We start from the raw sequence: 22,427 nt of genomic DNA, 5'->3' as shown, positions 1-22,427 counted from the left end.
AAATTTTAGAAAAAGACATTCTAATCACCTGAAAATATAAAAATTAAATTGCTTTCACATTTGAATAGGAAATGACTGCATCCCAAATTCTACTGTTACATTTCTAATTATGTTTGAGATTTTAAAGAAAACTAAAATATTTCTGAGAAAATAGTGGCAATTTACCTGTTTCTTAAATCCTATTATCAGACTTCTAAGAAGCAGAGAAAGTACATATCAATACCACTGTATGTTCTGATGAGAAACATCCTGCAGAAGAGGTCTAGCTGTCTGTTGCTTTGCATTCATAATACAAGAGGTCAGGTTGGCCATGAAAGTTATGGGCCATCTTCCTGGCTCAGTATCATCAATTAATTCTAAGACTCCTCTCACTCATGTTCAGTGAAGGCTTGACACCAACAAGTTATCTATTTCATTCCATAATTACTGTAATACCTTACAGCAGTGCAGCCAATGGTTTACAGGGTACCTTCTGGATAAAGTGCTTTATCAGCCAAAATTTATTAGCAAATTCTCAGTCTCCAAAAGGTAAATTCTCTCCAAGATTTCTACCAAAAGCTCCTATTTACACTTAATGAATTCTAATTTATACTTCCATCTTCACATTTGTTGCAACGTAGTTAACCAGTGAAAGTATTCTCACCAAGGTGACTAGTGACCCCACAGATGTTAAATCCAACAGACTTTGCCAGCTTTCACGTTACCTGATTTATCTGAAATATCTGACACAGTTCCCTCCTGATTCTTAAATGATCTCTCCTTCTTTGGCATCCATGCCCCACATTGATTTTCCTTATTTGTCTACCTTCCTGGTAGCTCTTCCTAGTCTAGCCATCTCTTAATTATTGCTGTGCCTTAGGGTTCTAGCCCACATCTTCTCTCTCTCTCTCTTTTTTTTTTTTTTTTGTTTGTTTTGAGAGAGAGAGCGCACACAGGAAGAGCAGAGAGGGAGAGGAAGAGAATCTCAAGCAGGCTCCACACTGTCAGCACAGAGCCCAATGTGGAGCTAACTCAAGACCTGTGAGATCATGACCTAAGCTGAAATCAAAAGTCAGACACTTAACCAACTGAGCCACCCACGTGCCCTGCACCACACGTCTTCTCTTCTTACTACACATACTGTCCTTGGATGATGTTGCCTAATATCATGACTTCAATCACCATGCAAGCACCAATATCTCCCAAATCTGTTACTTGAGGCTAACTCTCCTGAAGTCCAAATCCATATATCTAACTGCCACTTGGACACTTCCATTAGGCTGTGACATTTGGGACATATTCAGTAGATCCAATAGTGCAATTTCCATCCTTTCCTTCTAAATCTGCTCCTCTGGTATTTCCTATCTTAGTAAATGCTACTACTCTTTAAGGCAGAAACTTGGCTATCATACCTGACCCCTCTATCTTCATCATCCCTCATATGCAAATAATTACCAACTTCTGTTGGTCCCCACTCCTAAACATATCTTAAATCAAATTCCATGGCTATAACTCCCACTCAGGTCACCAATCTCTCTTACCAAGATAACAGCAACAATTCCCTAGCTGGCCTCCCAGCCACTAGTCTTACTCTTATCTAATCCATTTGCCACACATTGGCCAAAGAGATCTTTCTAAAGCACAAATCAGATTATGTTTTTAGTGGTTAAAACCTTGTTGTGACTTCTCAATAGCCCTCAAGATAAAGGCTGAACTCTCTAACACTGTTTATAAGCTCTAGAATAGTCTGGTCCTTTCCACTTCTTCATCTTCATTTCTTGATCTTCATCTCTTGTACTTTATCAACCTTGCATTTTATACTACAGAACTAGAGCCTTTCTGCATGCTGCTTCCTCTATCTTAAGGAGTGCCAAATTCTGTGAATTGTAATTTCATGTTTATCCCTCACTTGACTATAAGCTCTTTGACAGCAGAGACTGAAAAACTACCAAATAGCACAATGTCTAGTAGATGAATGATCAACATCTGAATGAACGAAGTATTCTTAGGTACCTCTAGCAGAAGGAAACTTACAACTGGCTGCTGGTGAAACAGTCATATACAGCAGTGTCTCTCCAAAACTGGTAGGTTCAATCTTTCCAAATTTAGAGACTCAATCAGGAGTACTACAAAAACCAACCAAAAAGTTGGTATTCTTTAAAATCACCTGATGATAATGTAAGTGCTAATTCACCTCCAAATTATGCTTTACAGAATAATGAACCCAATACTATTTAAAAGGCATTTCAGCTTTAAGAACTATTTTAATGACATTAAAGACAGAATACAAATAAGTTCTTCTTTTAGCCAAAGAGTTATCAAATTAGCATAGTTATCTGCAAAAAGACAGATCTTTGCATATATGTTCAGTCTTACTTCTTGCTCACCTATAATATACACTAAAAACACAATTCAAGTTATTTGAGAGGCAGTTTTACATCTTTTCTAATAGTTTTAAATGAAAATTATACTCAAATTAGGAAAAAATTGAATATATAAACACACAACCAAGAGAATGATACTAAATAATTTTATGAGTTTTTTCAGTTTGCAGATTTAAATCTTCCAAGTGGTTTTTATTTTAACATTAGTTCTTCTTTTCAATAAGTAACACATGAACCAATGAATATAACTCGTAATGAGCTTAATCCTAAGAGATACTGCATGTTTTGGGAGCACCCTACAAGCAAAGTCAAACTTCCTTTTAACTATAAACCTATTTAGAATGACTTAGTGTAATTAGAAAGGACATTAGAGATTATTTAGTTCGACATTCTCGTTTGACAGATGTGGCACAAATGCCTAAATAAGGTAAGACATCTGCCCACAAGCTATAGGCAGAGCTGGCATGTGAACCTGGACCAAATCCAATATTCTTTATATAGATGCTACACCCTGAACAAACTTATTACCAGTAACTAAAACAAAATAAAACCAAGCCACAACATGCAGAATATTCTGGTCTTTTGTGTTCATTAAAATACAACTATTATGTATATGCAGTGGCAGTCTTGGCTATAATCTAAAAGCTATGCATTTAATTACTTGGTCCTATATTTAGTGACTATTACACATAACATGTCTAGTTTATACATACATAAAAAATAACAAAAATTTAGTCATAGTTCACACATTCACTGAGAATTCACTCTTGTCCACTGTGAAGAAATAAAAACATAGAAAACGACTAAATTATAAAGAGTTAGAAAATAACAAAGAAAAGTAAAGAGAAAAAAAACAAGAATAAAAGTGACAATAACAAGAAAGATGATGCTGTTTTCCTGGGAGATCAGATTCTACCCAGAGATACTAGATAGGTTCAAGTGTGTGCTGATGTGTATGGATGATCACACATATGCAATCATGTGTATTCCCACAATACTCTATGTGCTGGTCTCTTTCCTTTCTCTATCCTGTCTTTTGTTAACATATCTTGACTCTAAAAATACATATTCCCATTTCAGGAAAAAAATCTACAGGTGGCAACTGCCTTCATACAACCCTATTTAACCAAGATAAACTTTTTGCAGAAGTATATTTCTAGAAAAGAAAACATTAAAACAAGATCTTCCACAATGATGAACATTTCAGATCAATTCTCCTCTCTTTCCCTAGAATATTCTTATTCCTATAATCTACTTGACATTTACTTTATCTAACTTGGAATCTATATAATGTTACTAACACCTGTCCTGGGAATTCACCTAACATTTGGGACAACTGCTCCTAGTATCCCCAGGAAAATCCCTTCTTAACTTCACAAAAACAGTAGTAGTAGTAGTAGTAGTAGAATAGAAGTAGTAACATAATCTTTAACAGTCAACAGAACATAACTGAGTTTCTCAGATAACACAATAACAACAAAAGCCTCAAAAGAAGCCACTCTCACAATGTCAGGTTAATATTATATAGCAATAGCTATTCATGAATTTGTTTCAGAGAATTCTTAAATTAAAAACTAGCTTATACCTTTTCAAGGTCTGGATCTTGAAAGGGAAATTTACTGATGACTACTTTATATTCTTCTTCATTAACAATAGGGATGGGGCTATAATTATCTTCTTCAAAAATGTCCCTGTTGAGAAAGAAGAGAGACTTGAAAATATAATATTGAAAATGTATCACTGAAGTGATATAGAACAATACTTTTTTTATAAACCAATTACTACAAAAGCATTTTCGTTAGTCAGTTAAAAGTTGAAATAGGAAAACACTGCCTACTCATCCAGAATTCTAAAATTCAATACCAAATAAATCTTGTCCCTCAAAATTCATATGCAATCTCTTCCTTCCACTTGTTTTACATCCTCTTGGCACCTCAGTTTTAGTTTTTTACAATAGAACAATTCTTAAGATGCACAGTCTGAACAAACTCATTATCTACAACTAAAACAAAGCCATAAGATGAGTATTACAGTTGTATTTCTTGATAGGGACAATTCTCAAATTGTAAGTCTTTTCTCTCTCTCTCTTCTCAACTAGATCGTTAAGTGCCCCGAAGATGTAAACAGTGCCTTCGATTTAGTCTTTTCAAAATGCTGTATTTACAAAAGGACCTTTTATATTTAGTAAGGCAATACGATTACTACTCACGCAATATCCCTATGCTCTCCATGTGCTCACACAGCCCCCACACAAACAGGCAGAGACATATCACTAGTTTTGGCCACTGGGTTGAGAGTGGAAGTGACAGGTGTTGCTTCAGGTCCAAAGCATTTATGAGCTAACTGTGTGACTCTCTTTTCCCGTGGTAATAGGGAATACTACATGTCAAGAATGTGTAAACACAAATGCAAACAGCCTGGATCTAGGACTACTAGACCCAGTAGGGACTTCTGGGTGAGAAATAAAATGTCTGTACCCACCCGCTGAGATAGCGGGCATTTTTGTTACTATAGCATAACCCAGACTGTCCAAATATACCTGCTGCCACTCATCAACTTTCTTTTAACCAATAATTCAGCTTGACTAATATTTATTGAGCACTTATTGTGTGCCAGGAGCTGGAGTAATTGTGATGAAAATTCCCTAATTCACGAAGATAAAAACAAGATCTTTGTTTTCAACCTAACAAAGGAGATACAGACATGAAAACAAATTATGTTTATAATAATGCGTTATACATAATAAAAGGGGTGCAAGTTTCAGAAATAGCACAAAGGAATAAATGATTAAGTTTATCAGAGTAGGTGGGAGATGATCTCATGGAAAGTTTTATAGAGAAGCCATGGGCTCTGTAGGGCCTTTCAAGATGAAAAAAGAAATAATTCCTTATTGGGGCGCCTGGGTGGCGCAATCGGTTAAGCATCCGACATCAGCCAGGTCACGATCTCGCGGTCTGTGAGTTCGAGCCCCGCGTCGGGCTCTGGGCTGATGGCTCGGAGCCTGGAGCCTGTTTCCGATTCTGTGTCTCCCTCTCTCTCTGCCCCTCCCCCGTTCATGCTCTGTCTCTCTCTGTCCCAAAAATAAATAAAAAACGTTGAAAAAAAAATTTTTAAAAAGAAATAATTCCTTTTTTTTTTTTTTGAAAAAAGAAATACTTCTAATGAGATTATGGAAGAACAGCATTTCAGAAAGATGGAACATAACAAGCAAAAGCATAAGGGGTAAAAAAGTATGAGTGTGGGAGTGAGTAAAACCATAGGTAGTGCAGTACTACTAGAGCGTAAAGTACACAAGAGATACTGTGTACATGAGGCTGGGCAGGGGGACAAGCGGAGTCATCCAGATTTTATCCTGTAGGCACTGGAGTACCATTAACAGGTTTTAGGCAGAGAAATGTGGTATGTCCATTATGTGGAGGATAAATCGGGAGGACAATAATGAACACAGAGGCCAGTGAGAAACACTGAAGAATAATCTAGATTAAAGGTGATGAGGATCTGAATTAAAGCTGTCCTAGTGGGGACAGAAAGGAGGTGGCAAAAAGAAGAGGTTTAAGAAATAAAATATATACATAGGATTTAAAAACTAAATGAAAATTATGAGGGAAGGTATATTCTGGATGAATCTGTAATTTCCAAACAGGGCAAATGGACAAATGATGTATATGGCACCTCATTAGAGACATTTGCTGAAGTATGGAATACAAGAGAAGGATATGATTTCGACTGGATGACCGGTATCTCATTGATAAATGGGGTCTGGAGCCTTAATGAGACTGGAAATAAAGGCACAAGTTTGTAAATCCTGATGGTGCACAAAATAGTTACAATAAAACTCTGTTCGGGGTGGGGGAGGAATAAGACTCTGTTTGGCTAGAGGCGCCTGGTGGCTTAGTCAGTGAAGCATCTGACTCTTGATTTCGGCTTGGGTCACGTTCTCATAATTCGTGAGATTGAGTCTTGCATCTGGTTCAGTGCTGACAGTGAGGGGCCTACTTGGGATTCTCTCTCTCTGCCTCTCTCTCTGCCCCTCCCCAGTTCTCTCTCTCTCTCTCCTTTTCTCTCTCTCAAAAGAATGAAATCTTGCCATTTGCAACAATGTGGATGTAACTGGAAGGTATTATGCTAAGCAAAGTAAGTCGGTCATAGAAAGACAGATGATTTCACTCACACGTGGAATATAAGAAACAGCAGATGATCATAGGGGAAGGGAAGGAAAAATAAGATAAAAACAGAGAGGGAGGCAAACCATAAGACTCTTAAATACAAAGAACAAACTGAGGGTTGATGGGGGCGAGGTAAATGGGTGATGGGCATTAAGGAGGGCACATGTTGGGATGAGCACTGGGTGTTACATGTAAGTGACGAATCACTGGGTTCTACTCCTGAAGCCAAGACTACACTGTATGTTAACTAACTTAAAAGTATAAACAAACAAACAAGATATAAAATAAAAATTTTAAAAAGACACTGTTCACCTAAAATATCGCGAGAGGTTTCAACTAATCCTACTTCCTTCCTTTTTTTTTTAATTTTTTAAATTTATTTTTTATTTATTTTTAGAGAGCGAGAGAGAACATGAGCTAGGGAGAGCGAGACGCAGAATCAGAAGCGGGCTTCAGGCTCTAAGCTGTTAGCACAGAGCCCGACATGGGCTTGAACTCATGAACTTCAAGATCATGACCTGAGCCAAAGGTGGATGCTTAACTGACTGAGCCACCCAGGTGCCCCAATCCTATTTCCTTCTAAATAGTGTTTTAAAATAAGGGTTTAAAAGACAAGTTACACTATAGAGAACAAATAGATGGCTACCAGAGGGGAGGTGGGTGGAAGTATGGGTGAAACAGGTAAAGGGAATTAAGAATACAATGAATTATTATCTTGGGGGCACCTGGATGGCACAGTTGGTTAAGTGTCTGGTACTTAGCCTCAGCTCAGGTCATGATCTCACAGTTCATGGGTTCGAGCCTCTCGTCAGACTCTGCGCTGTTGACATAGAGCCTGCTTGGGATTCTGTCTCTCTTTCTCTCTGCCCCTCCCCCACTTGTGCTCGCGCTCTCTCTCTCCCTCCCTCTCTTAATAAATAATTTTTTAAAAAGTATACAATTATCTTGATGAACACTGAGTGACAGAATTGTTGAACCACTATATTGCACACCTGAAACTAATATAATACTGTATGCTAACTATACTGAAATGAAAATCTTTTTAAAAGGCAAGTTACAGGTTAAGAAACTACCAGAAGACCATAAACTACTTACTTTATACAAATGCCAGGGAATCAGTTAATATGAAAGGCGAGATAATTTAATGAATGGTACTTTCACATTCTGAAAATGTTAATGTGGTCTTCAAAGTGACTGTTTACTGAACTGAATTCTATAAACATTTACTGAGTTCCTACTCTGTGTAAAGCACTGTACTTGGGGCTAGGCAATCAAGAATATAAATATAAATAAAACACTGGTGCTCACAATATAGCTGGAGGGAACCATACACACACATAAATAAACTATAACAGATTATAAATTCTATCATGGAAATAGTCAAATCTTAATTATTCAGTACTGATGATAACTTTTACCTCTTAGCCATTGTTGTCACTTCACTACTTGTGAAGTCAAAGTTTATTTTTGAAGATATATAGGTCAGGAATAAGAAAAGCTTAAATTCTGCTATTTTTCCCCCCAAATTTTATTTTTAAGTAATCTCTACACTCAACATGAGGCTTAAACTTAAAACCCTGAGATCAAGAGTCACATGCCCTACCTACTGAACCAGCCAGGTGTCCCTCTATTACTGCTTAAAAATTTAGGCAAAAGGCATGATCTAGAAGGGTATTAAAAGTAGAAGTAAAAAAAAAAAAAAAAAGCAGAAGTCAAAAAACATTTGAGAATTATACAGAAAACAATACTTCATGGTTTTTCCCCATCTTGGGCAACAATCTCACTAGTAGAAGTCTTATGATAAATAAGACAGCTGGCTCAATACAAATCTATCAACAATTATAAAAACTTAAACACTCTTCTGAAGAGGGCAAGTTATTAACATCAACCCTATAAGTAAAGATTTTATATATAAAGATAGATTATATCACATTACATCAAAGCGTAGACATTATAGATTGCCACCCATCAATAAGCACTACCCATATTTCTAAAATACTGAAGATCAAAAATTGCTGATGCATTATATGTTTCATCAAGACTGTCAACAGTCCCCTTGAGACAACATCCTGACAATATAACCCCTAAGAAATGTTAATACAAAAAGTGCAAATAAGAATTTATTTGGTTGATGTTAATAAAAGTGAAAATACCTTGTGAACAACTCAGGTATTTTAAAAAGATTTCTATCTGGAGCCCCTGGGTGGCTCAGTCAGTTAAGCATCTGACTTTGGCTCAGGTCATGATCTCACAGCTTGTGGGTTCGAGCCCCGCATCGGGCTCTGTGCTGACAGCTCGGAGCCTGGAGCCTGCTTCAGATTCTGTGTCTCCCTCTCTCTTTGTCCCTCCCCTGCTCACATGCTCTCTCTCTCTCACAAATAAATAAACATTAAAAAAAAATTAAAAAGATTTCTATCACAGTATTCAGGTCATCTCTGTTTAGTTTTGAAAACTGATAAGGCAAATGTCAAGCTGATGTTAAATCATTTAACATATTTTCTGTTTTAATCTCATTAAATATTACTGCCACATCATTTCTATATTTGGGTGACCTAGATGTAAGATCTCAAGATTTACATTTTTATTTTTGAAAGAAAGAAGAAAAGAAAGGAAGAGAGGGGAAAGGGGAGGAGGGGGGAGGGAAGGAGGATGGAGGGATAAAGGATTTTAGAATTAGGGAACAGATTTCTCTTTTCATGGCAATACAAAGTTATATAGATTACAACAGATTATAAAATACTTTTTCCATACCCTGCAGGCAAGTGATTAAAGCAAAAGTAATTTTCCTAATTAGATGCTTTAAAGATTTTTAGTCTAGTTACATTGTTTGTAAAAACAGCACTTTCTCCAAACAAATTTATTTTTTATTTTTTTAAGTTTATTTATTTTGTGTGGGGGGGGGGTGGGGGAGGAGAGAGAGAGAGAGAGCGCGTGCGTGTGCAAGCAGGGGAGAAGCAAACAGAGGAGGAGCCTCACAGAGCCCATCGGCAGAGCCCTACTCAGGGCTCAATTTCAGGACTGCGAGATCATGACCTGAACTGAAGACCAAGAGTCAGACACTTAACCGACTGAGCCACCCAGGCGCCCTTCCAAACAAAATTTAAAAGCTATAAATCTCTGTTTCTAATACTAAATACCTTTGAATACTTATAGCCTTACATCTATCATTTATTGGGGAAAACAAACTACAGAGATTAGAACTAAAAGTAGTTCAATTAAAAATTTATTATAGGGGCGCCTGGGTGGCTCAATTGGTTAAGCCTCTGACTTCAGCTCAGGTCATGATCTCACAGCTCATGAGTTCGAGCCCTGTGTTGGGCTCTGTGCTGACAGCTCAGAGCCTGGAGCTTGCTTTGGATTCTGTGTCTCCCTCTCTCTCTGCCTCACCCTACCTATAAACTCTCTCAAAAATGAATAAACATTTAAAAAAATTTTTTTTAATTTTATTATAAGTCTTTCAGCCATTATGGAAAACAGTATGGCAGTTCCTCAATTTATTAAACATATATCTGCCATATAATCCAGCAATTCCACTTCTGGGTATATTTTCCAAAGAACTGAAAACAGAAACTCAAACATGTATCTATACATCAGTGTTCATAGCAGCATTACTCACAACAGCCAAAAGGTGGAAATGACCCAAATATCAAAGATGAATAAATAAATAAAATGTGATATACATACAGTGGAATATTATTTAGCCTTGAAAAATGAGATTCTGGTACATGCTACAACATGGATGAAACTTGGAAACATTATGCTAAGTGAAATAATCAAGACACACACAAAAAAACAAACACTGTATGAGTCCACTTACATAAAATACAGAGAGTAGTCAAATTCATGGAGACAAACTACAATGGTGATTGCCGGGCTAGAAGAAGGGACTAGGAGTTAATGTTTAATTTGTACAGTTTCAGTCTGGGAAGATGAAAAATTTCTAAAAGGATAGTGGGGATGGTTGCAACAACATAAATATACTAATGTCACTGAACTGTACATTTTAAAAAGGTTAAAATGGCAAAATTTGTTATGTATATTTTACCACAATAAAAAATAATTATAAGCATTTTTATTGCTAAATGCGAAATCATATAAGCATTTTTATATTCTAAAGTATATAACAAACTTTTTCCTTACATTAAGGTTCCATGGCTTTAGACTAACCTGAAAACTCCAGCCCATTTCTTAAGCAGTGTTTCATTGTATTGATCTCTTATTTCAAATAAAAGGTCAAAAAGTCGGTTCACTGGAAAACCATAACCCTAAAACACAACACAAGCAGATAAACAAGTCAAATAAGTAAAGGTATATATTAGAGAAATGTTGAAAATATTGGAGAACTATTTGCAAGTGATCACTACATCATATTGTATGTCATTCCAACAGCACAAAAATAAGTTATCCTTTTGACTTTCTACTAGGTTGCATGAGATAAGAGAGTTTAGAAAGACTTTTATGAAGCTGGAATAATTTTTCCATTTCTCCTCTCTCTTTTCAGTCTGGATTACATGGTTAACCTTCAAAAGTAGTAGAAGTCAAAACTGGAGAAAAAGTTCAAGATTAGTGACCTGCATATATAATGGTGTCTTGGGAAGTGGCCCTAAAAAGGATAAAAGAAGAAAAGAGAATATATTTTGTCTGAAACACACTAGCTTCATTTTGCACCTTCAATTTAAGATTGACTTCACTGTACAGGGGAAATATACACCTTTCCATCAAATATACACTCTCCAAAACTTTATTCCTTTCGAAATTCATTGAAATCTTACCCATTTCAGGACCAAATATTTCTGCCCACCTTACAGATTTGTCCTTTTTCCCCTTCAAGGTTTCCCTCTTCTTTATTTTTGATCCTACTCTGCTTGCAGGAACTGTTTCATGGATTATTTATTCACCATTGTCTTTAATTTCCACTAGTTCCTTTCCCTTGGCTAAATAAATATGTTAAATGACCTCCCATCTTTAAGCCAAGAAAAATAAGAAACAATAGTAAGAAAAACAAAAAAGCCCTCCTCAATTTGCTGTGCCTGCCAGCTGCCTCCCTTTGTACTCTCTTCATATAGCCAAACCTACTACAATCTAACTCCCACTGCTATTCCTTTAAAACTTCTCTCAACAATGTCACAGATTACCTCCTAAATATAAAAGTCAATGATCTCTCACTCTACATTACCTCTCTCTTGAAACTTGTCTACTTTGAATTCTGTAACATCACTCTCTCTCCTTGTTCTCCTTTTATCTATGAACAGTTCTTCCAGTTTTCCTTTTTCTTCTATCTCCATCCTTCGATGTTTTTCTTCTAGGTCTCTAGCATAATGTGAAGTCTACTGACTTCAAACACTATTTTCTCTGATTATTCTGAATCTACATCTCTAGTTATTTGGAAACTCCAAATATTTGACTCCAACACCTGTTAGACATCTCCAATGAGGCTGCCAGCAAGCAAACACACTAAAGTTAGCTTATCTCTTCCATTTCTAACTAAACCAAGTGTTTTTCCTATTTCCTATCTCTGTTAATAGTTCTACCATCAATTCAGTTATTAGGAAGAAACTTGAAAAACATTTAAACTACCCCACACTCAAACATATCATTTAACAAATCCTTTTGACTTTACCTCCTTAACAAATCTCTTTCAAATCCATCATTCTTCTCCACCACTTACTTTCTTTTTTCCAGAAATATTCTCAGTGCCACTGCTTTATTTTGGTCTGCCATATCTCTTGCCTAGACCATTATAAGAGCTTCCTAAACTGAAATTCCAACTGTCTGTCTCTTCCAACTCAATCTATTGCAAAGACTCTCAAGATTATCATTTAAAAGTGCAAATCTGATCACACCATCCCCCTGGTTAAGAACTACAGAAGACTTACTGAAGTCCCACAAGACCTGCCATAATCTGGGTCAAACTACCTTGTCAGTTTCATTACCACTATTTGCCCTTCTTTGCTCACACCCATCTTCTTTCTACCACCATACTATCCCTCTATCTACAGTTTACACATGGCATTTTATTTCCTTTGTCATTCATGTCCCTTTCCTAGTGTGTATTTGCTGAACTCATCTTTTAAAACCCAACTCCCATTTCAACTTTCTGTACAGACTTTCCCAATCTAGAATTAAAGTCAGACATTCCATCTTCTGTGAGCCCAAAGGTTTTTAATATATTGCTATATTAGTATGTCTTATACATCTTATCTGTTTAAACCGTAAATTTATTGAAGAATTTTTATTTCCCTATTGTCTGATTTTTAGGTCTCTATCGTTTTATATATCATCTAGCTACTAGCACATAGTGGGTGCTCAAAAAATGTTAGTAATGAATCATAAATGTTTACTTGTGATTTACTTAATACGTAGTAAGCAGAACTATAATATGTTGGTGTTATTTTTTAACGTTATTGTTTAGTCAGCATTGTTTTAAGTAATAAAATGACATATGAAAAGAAAACTTTCCTTAGGGTGGCAAACGGCCAATTTTAAAAACTAAATATTATGCAATGTTTTCTAGTTTTTATGAAAAGACCCTCCCCAATTCTTTAATTAAAAGGTATAACTTGACTACAGTGTGTAAGACCTACCTAATACTCAGCCTGTCAATTTTCAGTGGAATGAAAATATTGCAGGATTTCTGAGTAAGTAATATGGATTGGTTTGTCCTCCTCAATCTTATTTCAAAGCAGTAAGATTAGAAAGGTATGCTTACAAGGGCTTATACACCTATCACTGTTACTTTCTAATGCCTCTATTACCTGAATATTGTCTATTACTCTTCTTTGATTCTCTAGAGAAATCCTTGGAACCATAGAAATTTTCTAGATTCAGTTGTACTCAAAGTGCCAGTTCAAGAACAGTTTGTTATGGCTTACCAAGAGATAAGGAGCTTGCACCAGAATATAAATGAATGAGGCTAACCTACATAGAGAAATTCTTGCTACAAAATATATGCCAACTAAGCTAAATTTTGTACTTAGTAATGTAGTTGATTTACATTCGGACAGAAGCTCCTTTATGTTATGGATCCATAATAAATAATTTGTGGACTAGTAACATTTCCGGACCAGTGAGTGGTATTCCCACCATGCTTTAAGTAGCAATGCTTTAAGTCATTAAGGATAGCAAAACTCCCTCAAGTTACTTAGAGCTAGACCTAAAAAAATTAAGGTGGTCTCCAATAAAACTTACCAAGTTTTTTTTTTTGCAGAGAAATCAATAATATTACAGGTATATTTGTCACAAAATTTACGAAAACAAAAAATCCACATTATCCTGGTGTTACAGTATAAGGCATACAAATTAATAAAGATATAAGACAATAAAACAATTTACTAAAGGAACTTGTAGAATCTTCTTCAGTTTAAGAACAAAGTAGACAACTATTATTCTAGGATGGAAAAACTCTAATGATGAAGCAAATAGTTTAAATTAGCACTTCCTAAAACATATTACATGAAGCTCTATACCTACAAGATGTCATATGGCGGAAAAAGATTCAAAGCTCAAATATATTGGGAAAATGCTGCATAAGCACCTTCCTTTTGGAATCATATGGTATAAATTTGCTCTGAAGAGGCTATTAGTGGAGAAGTCTGTTTTACTTCACTTATTTCCCAAATGTTTTGACCACAGAACTCCTTTTAAAGTAACATCTATTATCACACTTTGGAAAATGCCAATCTATATTTCAGGAAATGTTATTCCAACCATAAAAATCCCTTAAGTTTAAACATGAAAACAAAATGCAATCAATTCTTGCCCATCCGTGATCAAGTAAAAGGGACAAGCTTAAAACTTTGATACTGAAAATCACAAAGGCATTGAGTTTTGAGACAATTCAGTTTAAACCTCATTTTTAAAAAGAAAAAAAACAAGACACAAAGAAGTAAAGTGATTTGGTCATTGTCATAGTACACCTAAAATTAGGAAGGAAATGAGTGGAAACAGCTTTCAAACTATATGTTTTCTTTTTTTTTTAATTCAAACTATGTTTTCATATTTATTATCACACTTAAAACAATCCTGAAAACTAAAAATAACCCGATTTTCACAAATGAGGATCTAAAGTTTAGAAAACCTATAAACATATAATTAGTCAATAGTAGGGGCAAAATATAAACTCAGGGTCATGTGTGACTTCCTAAGGCAGTGCTTATATCTTCTAATTTCTAATTTTTTTTAATGTTTATTTACTTTTTGAGAGAGACAGAGCACGAGTAGGGGAGGGGCAAAGAGAGAAGACACAGAATCCTTAGCAGGCTCCAGGCTCTGAGCTGTCAGCACAGAGCCCGACGCAGGGCTCGAATCCATGAACCATGAGATCATGACCTGAGCCAAAGTCGGATGCCCAACTGACTGAGCCACCCAGGTGCCCCTTTATCTTCTAATTTCTAGTTCAGGGTTCTTTTCACTATAACATGGACTTTTTTTTTCTTTAACTACGAAAATAATTTATCTAAAAAAGAAATACTTTATCTATTCTCTCTGAATAATCAATATTTTAAAAGATGATAATATTCCCTGAGTTCTGTCCAGGGTTCATAATCAGGAAGGGGGGAAGAATGAAAAGTCTTGGGTAATAGGGAATACCAATACATAAGCAAACATCTGGTTACTACTAATTTACCACCACTAATCCATAATAAAATAAATGAGCATGATCTGTATTTTATATATCTTTAAGTGCTCAAATAGTCATAAATTGAATGTTATATTATCACCCACCTGCAAAGTATCTGCAAATAATACAATGAGATTCTTCAGCTCCAGAACAAGATCAGGATCAGTACAATAAGACTGGGGTAGAGGTGGAGGGGTGGAAATACAAACAAAGAAAACAAATATAAACCAGAGTCAAATAAAATATAACCAGAAAACAATATAAACCAGAAAACAAATAAAACCTGAAACATTTTCCTTTAATATGCCAGGCTTATAATAAATTTAAAATCTTGATTATTAGTTAAATCCATGGCTGGCTTCCTGTATTCAGTAAAAATTCTTAGGGAAAGACCATAACATAATTATTCTTTAATATGTTAGAAAAAGTTATAGTTCATTGGACAAACAAGTGTATAAAGAATCTACATTCCTGATAAATAAAAAATGTATATTTACAATCTAAATACTATATAAGCTAATAATCCTTTAAAATATTTTCAATCTCTATTCCTAACAATAAAATTATAAGTAATTATAAAATTTTAAGTATGGGGAGATTTTACTGAAGGTAAGCTACTAAAACTGTCTTAAGAAAACATCTACAATAAGCAATTATTAGTTTCAACAGTCTTTATAGTACTAGTGTATTATTTCCACAAAAGGTGTATTATGCAAATATTTGATCATTTTACTTTAATGCATAAAAAAATTTCCCATTACATATAAGTTCATTATTTCAAATGGTTTAAATTTTGACAATTGCATATTTTTAAGAAATCTGTAATTATATTACTGCAAACAAATTATAAACATCGAAGAACAAGTTCTATTGAGTTTTAATGGTGGAGTTTATTTTGGAAACAAAGAATTTGGAATGATAATTAAAAACCCTTTCTTCACGGTGCTTTTCAGTGATCTAATGAAGAGGTCAGTTGAGACTAATGAGACCAGCTTAATTCTTCATTTTCTATTAATGCTGGACTAAAAATGTCTTGGGAGGCCCCAGTCAGTTGCAAAATTACAACCCAGTATAACCAGACAAAAGCCTAACATTACTGCTTCCAAATCTGAGCTGCTACCAAAAATGCAGAATGATGGAGGTACGGTTTTCTTCTGACATCATGCATTTCAGAAGTTCCTGAAGTAACTGAATTAAAAACTTAGTAACATAATTTGGCTGACTTACTGAATGAGCTCTAAGGACAGCAATTATCTTTGAGAGGGCCATGTTCCAAAGTTCATCAGTGTATGCCCTGGTTACTAATCCTTGGGTCACATGTAAAATGTGATCTTCCACCACAAAGAACCTAAAAACAGTAATTACCAACATAGCATGTGTTAAAAAAAAAAAAAATTAAAACCCAAACAGAAAACAAGCAGTTCTGACATTTAACATAACATAAAAATAATATTTATCTCCATTTTAGATACATACCCTACAATTTGAGTGAAATATCTTCTATAGCCATCAACTGTTTCATGCTTTAAATGAAAAATAAAAATCAATTTAAACCAATAAATACCAGTAACATAAAAGTAAGTTCCAAGTCACTACAATATTTATTAACAAATATTTATTGAGGGTCTACTATATGCTGCATACATTTTTAAGGTATCAGGGTTACACTGGTAAAAAGCAAAAAGCCCTTACCCTCATGGAACTTGCATTCAAAAAGAGAAAGACAATAAACAAGTTAAAAAGTAAATATAATTTCAAAACCTTCTTCACAGTAAGCTAGTTCAAGCCACCATAATTTCTCACTTGGGCTATTATATCATTCTCCTACCTAATCTCCCCAGCTTTCAGGCTTGCTCCCTTCAGTCTATTCTCCAGATACCTGCCAGGATGATACTTTTCAAAGAGTAATCAGATCATTATATCTTCCACTAAAAACCTTCCAATGACTTTATATCTGATTCACAATAAAAGTCAAACTCCTTAAAAATGATCTACAATTGCGTGTTAATAATTTTAACAAAAGGTATACAGGAAAATATTTGACCATTTGAACTTCATTCTTAGAAGTTAATTACATGAAATATTTCATTATTTTAATTACGTTCAAATGCTGTATTTTGCATATTTCATAAATGTGATCAAAATTTTCAAACATCTAAAAAAATTTTTCAAACATCTGGGTTTTTTTTTCAGGTTGTGGGGAAAGCTTTAAAATACTATGATCAGAGATGGGTCTGGGTGGCTATGACTGGGTGGCTCAGTCAGTTGAACAAACAACTTTAGCCCAGGTCATGATCTCACAGTGTGTGAGTTCGAGCCCCGCGTCAGGCTCTGTGCTGACAGCTCAGAGCCTGGGGCCTGCTTCTGATTCTGTGTCTCCCCCTCTCTCTATCCCTCCCCTGCTCATGCTCCATGTCTCTCTGTCTCTCAATTAATAAATACACGTTAAAAAAAAATTTTTAAATAAATACATAAAATAAAATATGATCAGAGAGAATGGAATCTACATGAGACCAGATGTTTGATATTTCTGGATACTTGCTTTATTAGATAGTGTATTAGTCACATTTTATAATACGCCATGTGTGCTTGAAAAGAAGAGGTTTCTACAGTTGTTGAAACAGACTTCTATATGGTTTATTAGAACAAGCCTGTTAAGCATGTTGTATATTCTTATTGATATTTTATCTATTTGGTGTATAAGATACTGAGACATGCTTAAAAATCCACTACAGATTTCCCATTTATCCTTTTAGTTTTGGCAATCTTGTATTAAATATTTTGAGTCGATGTTATCAAGTGCTTATAGGTTTCAATTATTTTTTATCAACACTAAGACATGAATATTTTATTTTATATCATTCTAGATTTTTTAATATTATATGAAAGTATATATTTTGTGTCCACTCTTTTACTGGTTACCCCAGAAATTGCATTATGCATACTTAAATAATCAAACCCTAAAATCAATCAATATTTTTACTCTTCTGGACAATTCAGAAAACTGTAGTATAGTTTCATTTCATTAACTCCTACCTCACATTTATGCTTTTGTTGTGTATTTTAATTTTATCTTGTTTTAAAGTCCATAATATTTTATTAACATTATTTTCTATGGTTGACATAGATTCACCCACATATTTATACTTTCTTTGCTATTCATCCCTTCCAGCATCTCATATCTTCCATTTGGCACCACTTTCCTTTTGCCTGAAGTAGATTCTTTAGAATTTCCTTAGTAAGGGTGTCTTAGTAACAAACTCTCCTCTTCTTTGTCTGAAAATGTCTATCTTTGCCTTTGTTTCACTGGATATAGAATCCTAGGTTGACAGTTATTTTCCTTTAGCATTTAAAATATGCCACTGTTTTTATTTCTCATGGGTAAAAACCTAGGAGTAAGACGGCTGGGTTGTAGCATAAGTGCATGCTTAACATTGTAACAAATTGCCAGACTATTTTCCAAAGCGGCACCATAGTTTTTATACCCACCCGAAGTGCATGAGGGTTCCAGATGCTCCACATCTCACCAGCATTTGCTATGATCAATCTTTTTAATTTTAGATAGTCTAGTAAGTATGTAGTGGTATCTCACTGTGGTTTTAATTTGCATTTCCCTGATGAAACATTGATATTGAACATCTTTTCATGTGCTTATTTCTCATTTGTATATCTAGACAAACGTCTACTTGGATCTTTTATCCATTAGTTTGGCTTTAATTATTTATAGTTATACAAATTCTTTTATATTCTGAATATAAGCCCTTTGTTAGACATGAGTTTTACAAATATTTTCTCTCCATCTGTGTCTTGTCTTTTCACCTACTTGGCAATGCCTTTTGAAGAGTAGTTCTTCATTTTAATGTTCAATTTAACAATTTCTTTACCTTATGGTTTATGCTTTAGGTATCTCACTTAATACTGCCTAACCGATGGTCACAAAGATTTTACCCTTTATTTTTTTTCTAAAAGTTTTAAAGTTTCATCTCTTGCATTTGGGTCCATTTCTTGAATTGCTGATTGAGGTAAAAGTATTTTTTTGCATATGGATAATTTAATTATCTTGTAGTCAAAAGATTTCAAGTCTTTTATATTTCCTGAGATTTATTTTATAGCCCAGCATGTGATCTACCTTGGTAAACCTTCTATGTGCATTTGAAAAGCATGCACATTCTGCTATTTGGGGAGGAGTATTCAATAAATGTCAATTAACTAAAGTTAGCTGATACTATTTTTCAGGTCTTCTATTTTCTCTTTATGGTCTGCGATTTCACTATAAGATCTCTCAGAATGTATTTCTTTTTACTTAACTTACTCGGGATTCCTTGGATATGACTCTATAAAAGTTTATAGTTCTTGTCCATACTGGAAACTTCTCAGCCATTATGCCCTCAAATACTCTTCTATTTCTAGCTTCTTTTTCTGCAATTCCAACTAGATATGTTAGACTTGCTCTCTGTATCCCTCTGTCTCTCTTCTGTATTTTTATCCTCTCATTTCTCTGTGAGGCTTTCAAAGTAATCTCTTCAAATCAACTAAGAATTCATCAACTGCTAAACCTATTCATAAAATTTTTAATTTTGATTAGTAGATCTTCAATTTCTAGGTATTCCACTTGATTTTTCTTCATTTTGGTAAGTATTTACAGTTTCTTGTTCCCTATTTATATCAGCAAGCTTGCTTTTTATTTAAATATATTCAATAATTACTATATTAAATGGCTAATAATTTGGGGCATCTATCATAAATCTTTTTCATCTTAGTCAGTCTAGTAGGTAGACAGTGGTATCTCACTGTAGTTTTAATTTGCATTAAATTCACAGTTACTCACAGTTCATGAGTTTGAACTCAGGCTCTACACTGACAGTGTGGAGCCCGCTTGGGATTCTCTCTCTCTCTCTCTCTCTCTCTCTCTCTCTCTCTCTCTCTCTCTCTCTCAAAATAAATAAAAATAAATAAAAATAAGTGGCTAACAATTCAAACACTAAAAGTCTCTTATTAGGATTTATTTCTGTTGCCTACATTATATATTTATGTATACACACACACACACACACACACACACACACACACACACATATTTTTTCCAGAGAGCACAAGCAGGGGAGAAGGGCAGAAGGAGAGAGAGAATCTTAACCAGGCTCCACAGTCAGCACAGAGCCCAATGCAGGGCTTGACCCCACAACTACGGTACCATGACCTGAGCTGAAATCAAGAGTCAGACACAACTAACTGAGCCACCCAGGAGTCCCTCTGTTGCCAATATCTTTAATGATTCTCAGTTGTTTTATAATGACTGTGATTTGCTAATTTTCCTTGAAATTATGATATGAAAGTTCAGAGATCTGCATTTGCTTCTACTGGCAATATCAGCATAGAAATACTTCAAACTAAATTTTCAACCTGAGATTTTTTTCAATTATCCAAGTAGAATAAATCTGTGTGGCAAACACATGTGAGAATCCACTTGTTATGTATTCTCAGAGATCTTTTTTCGCCTTGTTCCTTCAGCACCAACATTTAAGATAAGCAATGTCCTTACAGTGTGTGGAGGAAACAACACAGAGGTTTTGCTAGTTTTTTAAAATATATAACATTGTGTCCATTTGTTTTTTTTAAGTAATCTCTACTTCCAATGTGGGGCTCAAACCCATGACCCCAAGATCAAGAGTCACATACTACTGAGTGAGCCAGCCAGGTGCCCCCAGATGTTTTTTATCTCTAGGTCATCCTAATAATGAGGCTCTAATTCTTTGGAATCTTAGCTTTACAAGGGAGACAACCTCTTATCAGCTACTTTGGGTGGCTCTCTGTACTCCCATGTCCTCAAAATTCATGCTTTCCCATTCAACAGATGCCTCTAAGATAAAAGCCACAATTAGTGCTTAATTAAACCTATCTGCATTTCTGCCTTCATTTAGGTTTCCCTGTTTTATTTGTTCTATAGTGGAATATACTGTATAAATTACGTACAATAAAACTCACTTTTTCATGCACTGTTTTCACAAACACATCTAGTCATATAATTATCACAAGTGCAATTCCATACAGAGCAATTCCATATTCACTTAGTTTTTCTCCTAACTATACTTTTCTACCAAATCCTCAGGGCAGTTAAAAATAATTTTTAAAATGTTTAAATGTTTTATCCAGCATCTTTAGTTGTTTTTTCAGTAGAACAATTAATCCAAGTACATAGTCTACCATATTGTCAGAAAGTAATTATCACTCCCTGATACTTTATATATCTTCTTATTTCTCTTTTTATTTATTCACTATTTTATTTGTTTACTATCTATCTCTAATAGAATGTAAGCTCATGAGAGAAGGGACTTACCTGTTTTGTTCACTGCTATACCCTTAGCACCTAAACCAATTATTGGAAATGGTAGATATTCAATAAATATTTGTTGTTGAATGAATAATGATACATGCTCTGAAGAAATTAAGGCAGGGTAAGAGGTAAAAAGTGACAATATAACCAATTCAAAATGTTCACATAACTTACCATATTTGACTGGGGCTGCAATACCAGTCTTGCTTGTTTCTTCCTTTGTTTTCGGTAATAATTTTCAAATGTTTCCTCATCACCCTAAAATAAAATCAGCAGAGTAATGAAACATAAACATACTACAAAATAGATAACTTCTTTACCACTAAGAATCATTTAAATTTTTTTTTAATTTTTTTTAACGTTTATTTATTATTGAGAGACAGACACAGAGCATGAGCAGGGGAGGGGCCGAGAGATGGAGAGACAGAATCTGAAGTAGGCTCTGATAGCACAGAGCCCGATGTGGGGCTTGAACTCACAAACCACGAGATCATGACCTGAGCTGAAGTCGGACGCTTAACCAACTGAGCCACCCAGGCGCCCCTCATTTTAAATTTTCTAACAAATGGAATATAACTGAAATGGTATTTCATACTGATGTCAGGAATAAATTTTTGACTTTATAGTTCAAAAAGAGAAACCTTGTTTGTTATCATGACATTTAGGAAGACTAAATGTAAATTCAAACAATTTAACAGTTGCCCAACTTATCACTAAGGTTTTATAGATTTCTGACTGACTAACTCAAAATATGGCTGTCAGTGAGGAGAACTAAATAAAAAAATTGGCTGTAAAGTCTCAACTTCTGAAAATAATGTATAAGACTCTACATGATCTGGCACCTTCTTCCATTTCCTGCCTCATCTCAGTATATTCAATATAGCATTTTCTTTTCACTTCCAGAATTTTGTACAAGCTATTCTTGAAAAGTGCTTCCCAGTTGTTTC

At 34.8% G+C, this 22,427-nt stretch overlaps 1 protein-coding gene across 9 annotated transcripts in view; it reads right to left on the bottom strand.

Annotated features, from left to right (window-relative positions):
* EXOC6 (exocyst complex component 6) overlaps positions 1-22,427 on the bottom strand; it is a 229,691-nt gene that overhangs the window by 109,362 nt on the left and 97,902 nt on the right. For all 9 annotated transcript variants that reach the window (XM_047073175.1, XM_047073177.1, XM_047073176.1 and 6 more), the window contains 6 exons: positions 21,655-21,738; positions 16,626-16,672; positions 16,377-16,497; positions 15,254-15,325; positions 10,697-10,794; positions 3,949-4,054 (listed from right to left, as the gene is read on the bottom strand). In XM_047073175.1, coding sequence (XP_046929131.1) covers positions 3,949-4,054; positions 10,697-10,794; positions 15,254-15,325; positions 16,377-16,497; positions 16,626-16,672; positions 21,655-21,738 — 528 coding nt within the window. The remainder of the gene's footprint in view (positions 1-3,948; positions 4,055-10,696; positions 10,795-15,253; positions 15,326-16,376; positions 16,498-16,625; positions 16,673-21,654; positions 21,739-22,427) is intronic.

This window comes from Lynx rufus, unplaced genomic scaffold (genome assembly GCF_022079265.1).
Source record: "Lynx rufus isolate CCGP_SWC_20201006 ecotype Redwood Valley unplaced genomic scaffold, mLynRuf1.p SCAF_11, whole genome shotgun sequence".
Classification (NCBI taxonomy): domain Eukaryota; kingdom Metazoa; phylum Chordata; class Mammalia; order Carnivora; family Felidae; genus Lynx; species Lynx rufus.
This window is presented reverse-complemented; position numbering and strand designations above follow the sequence as displayed.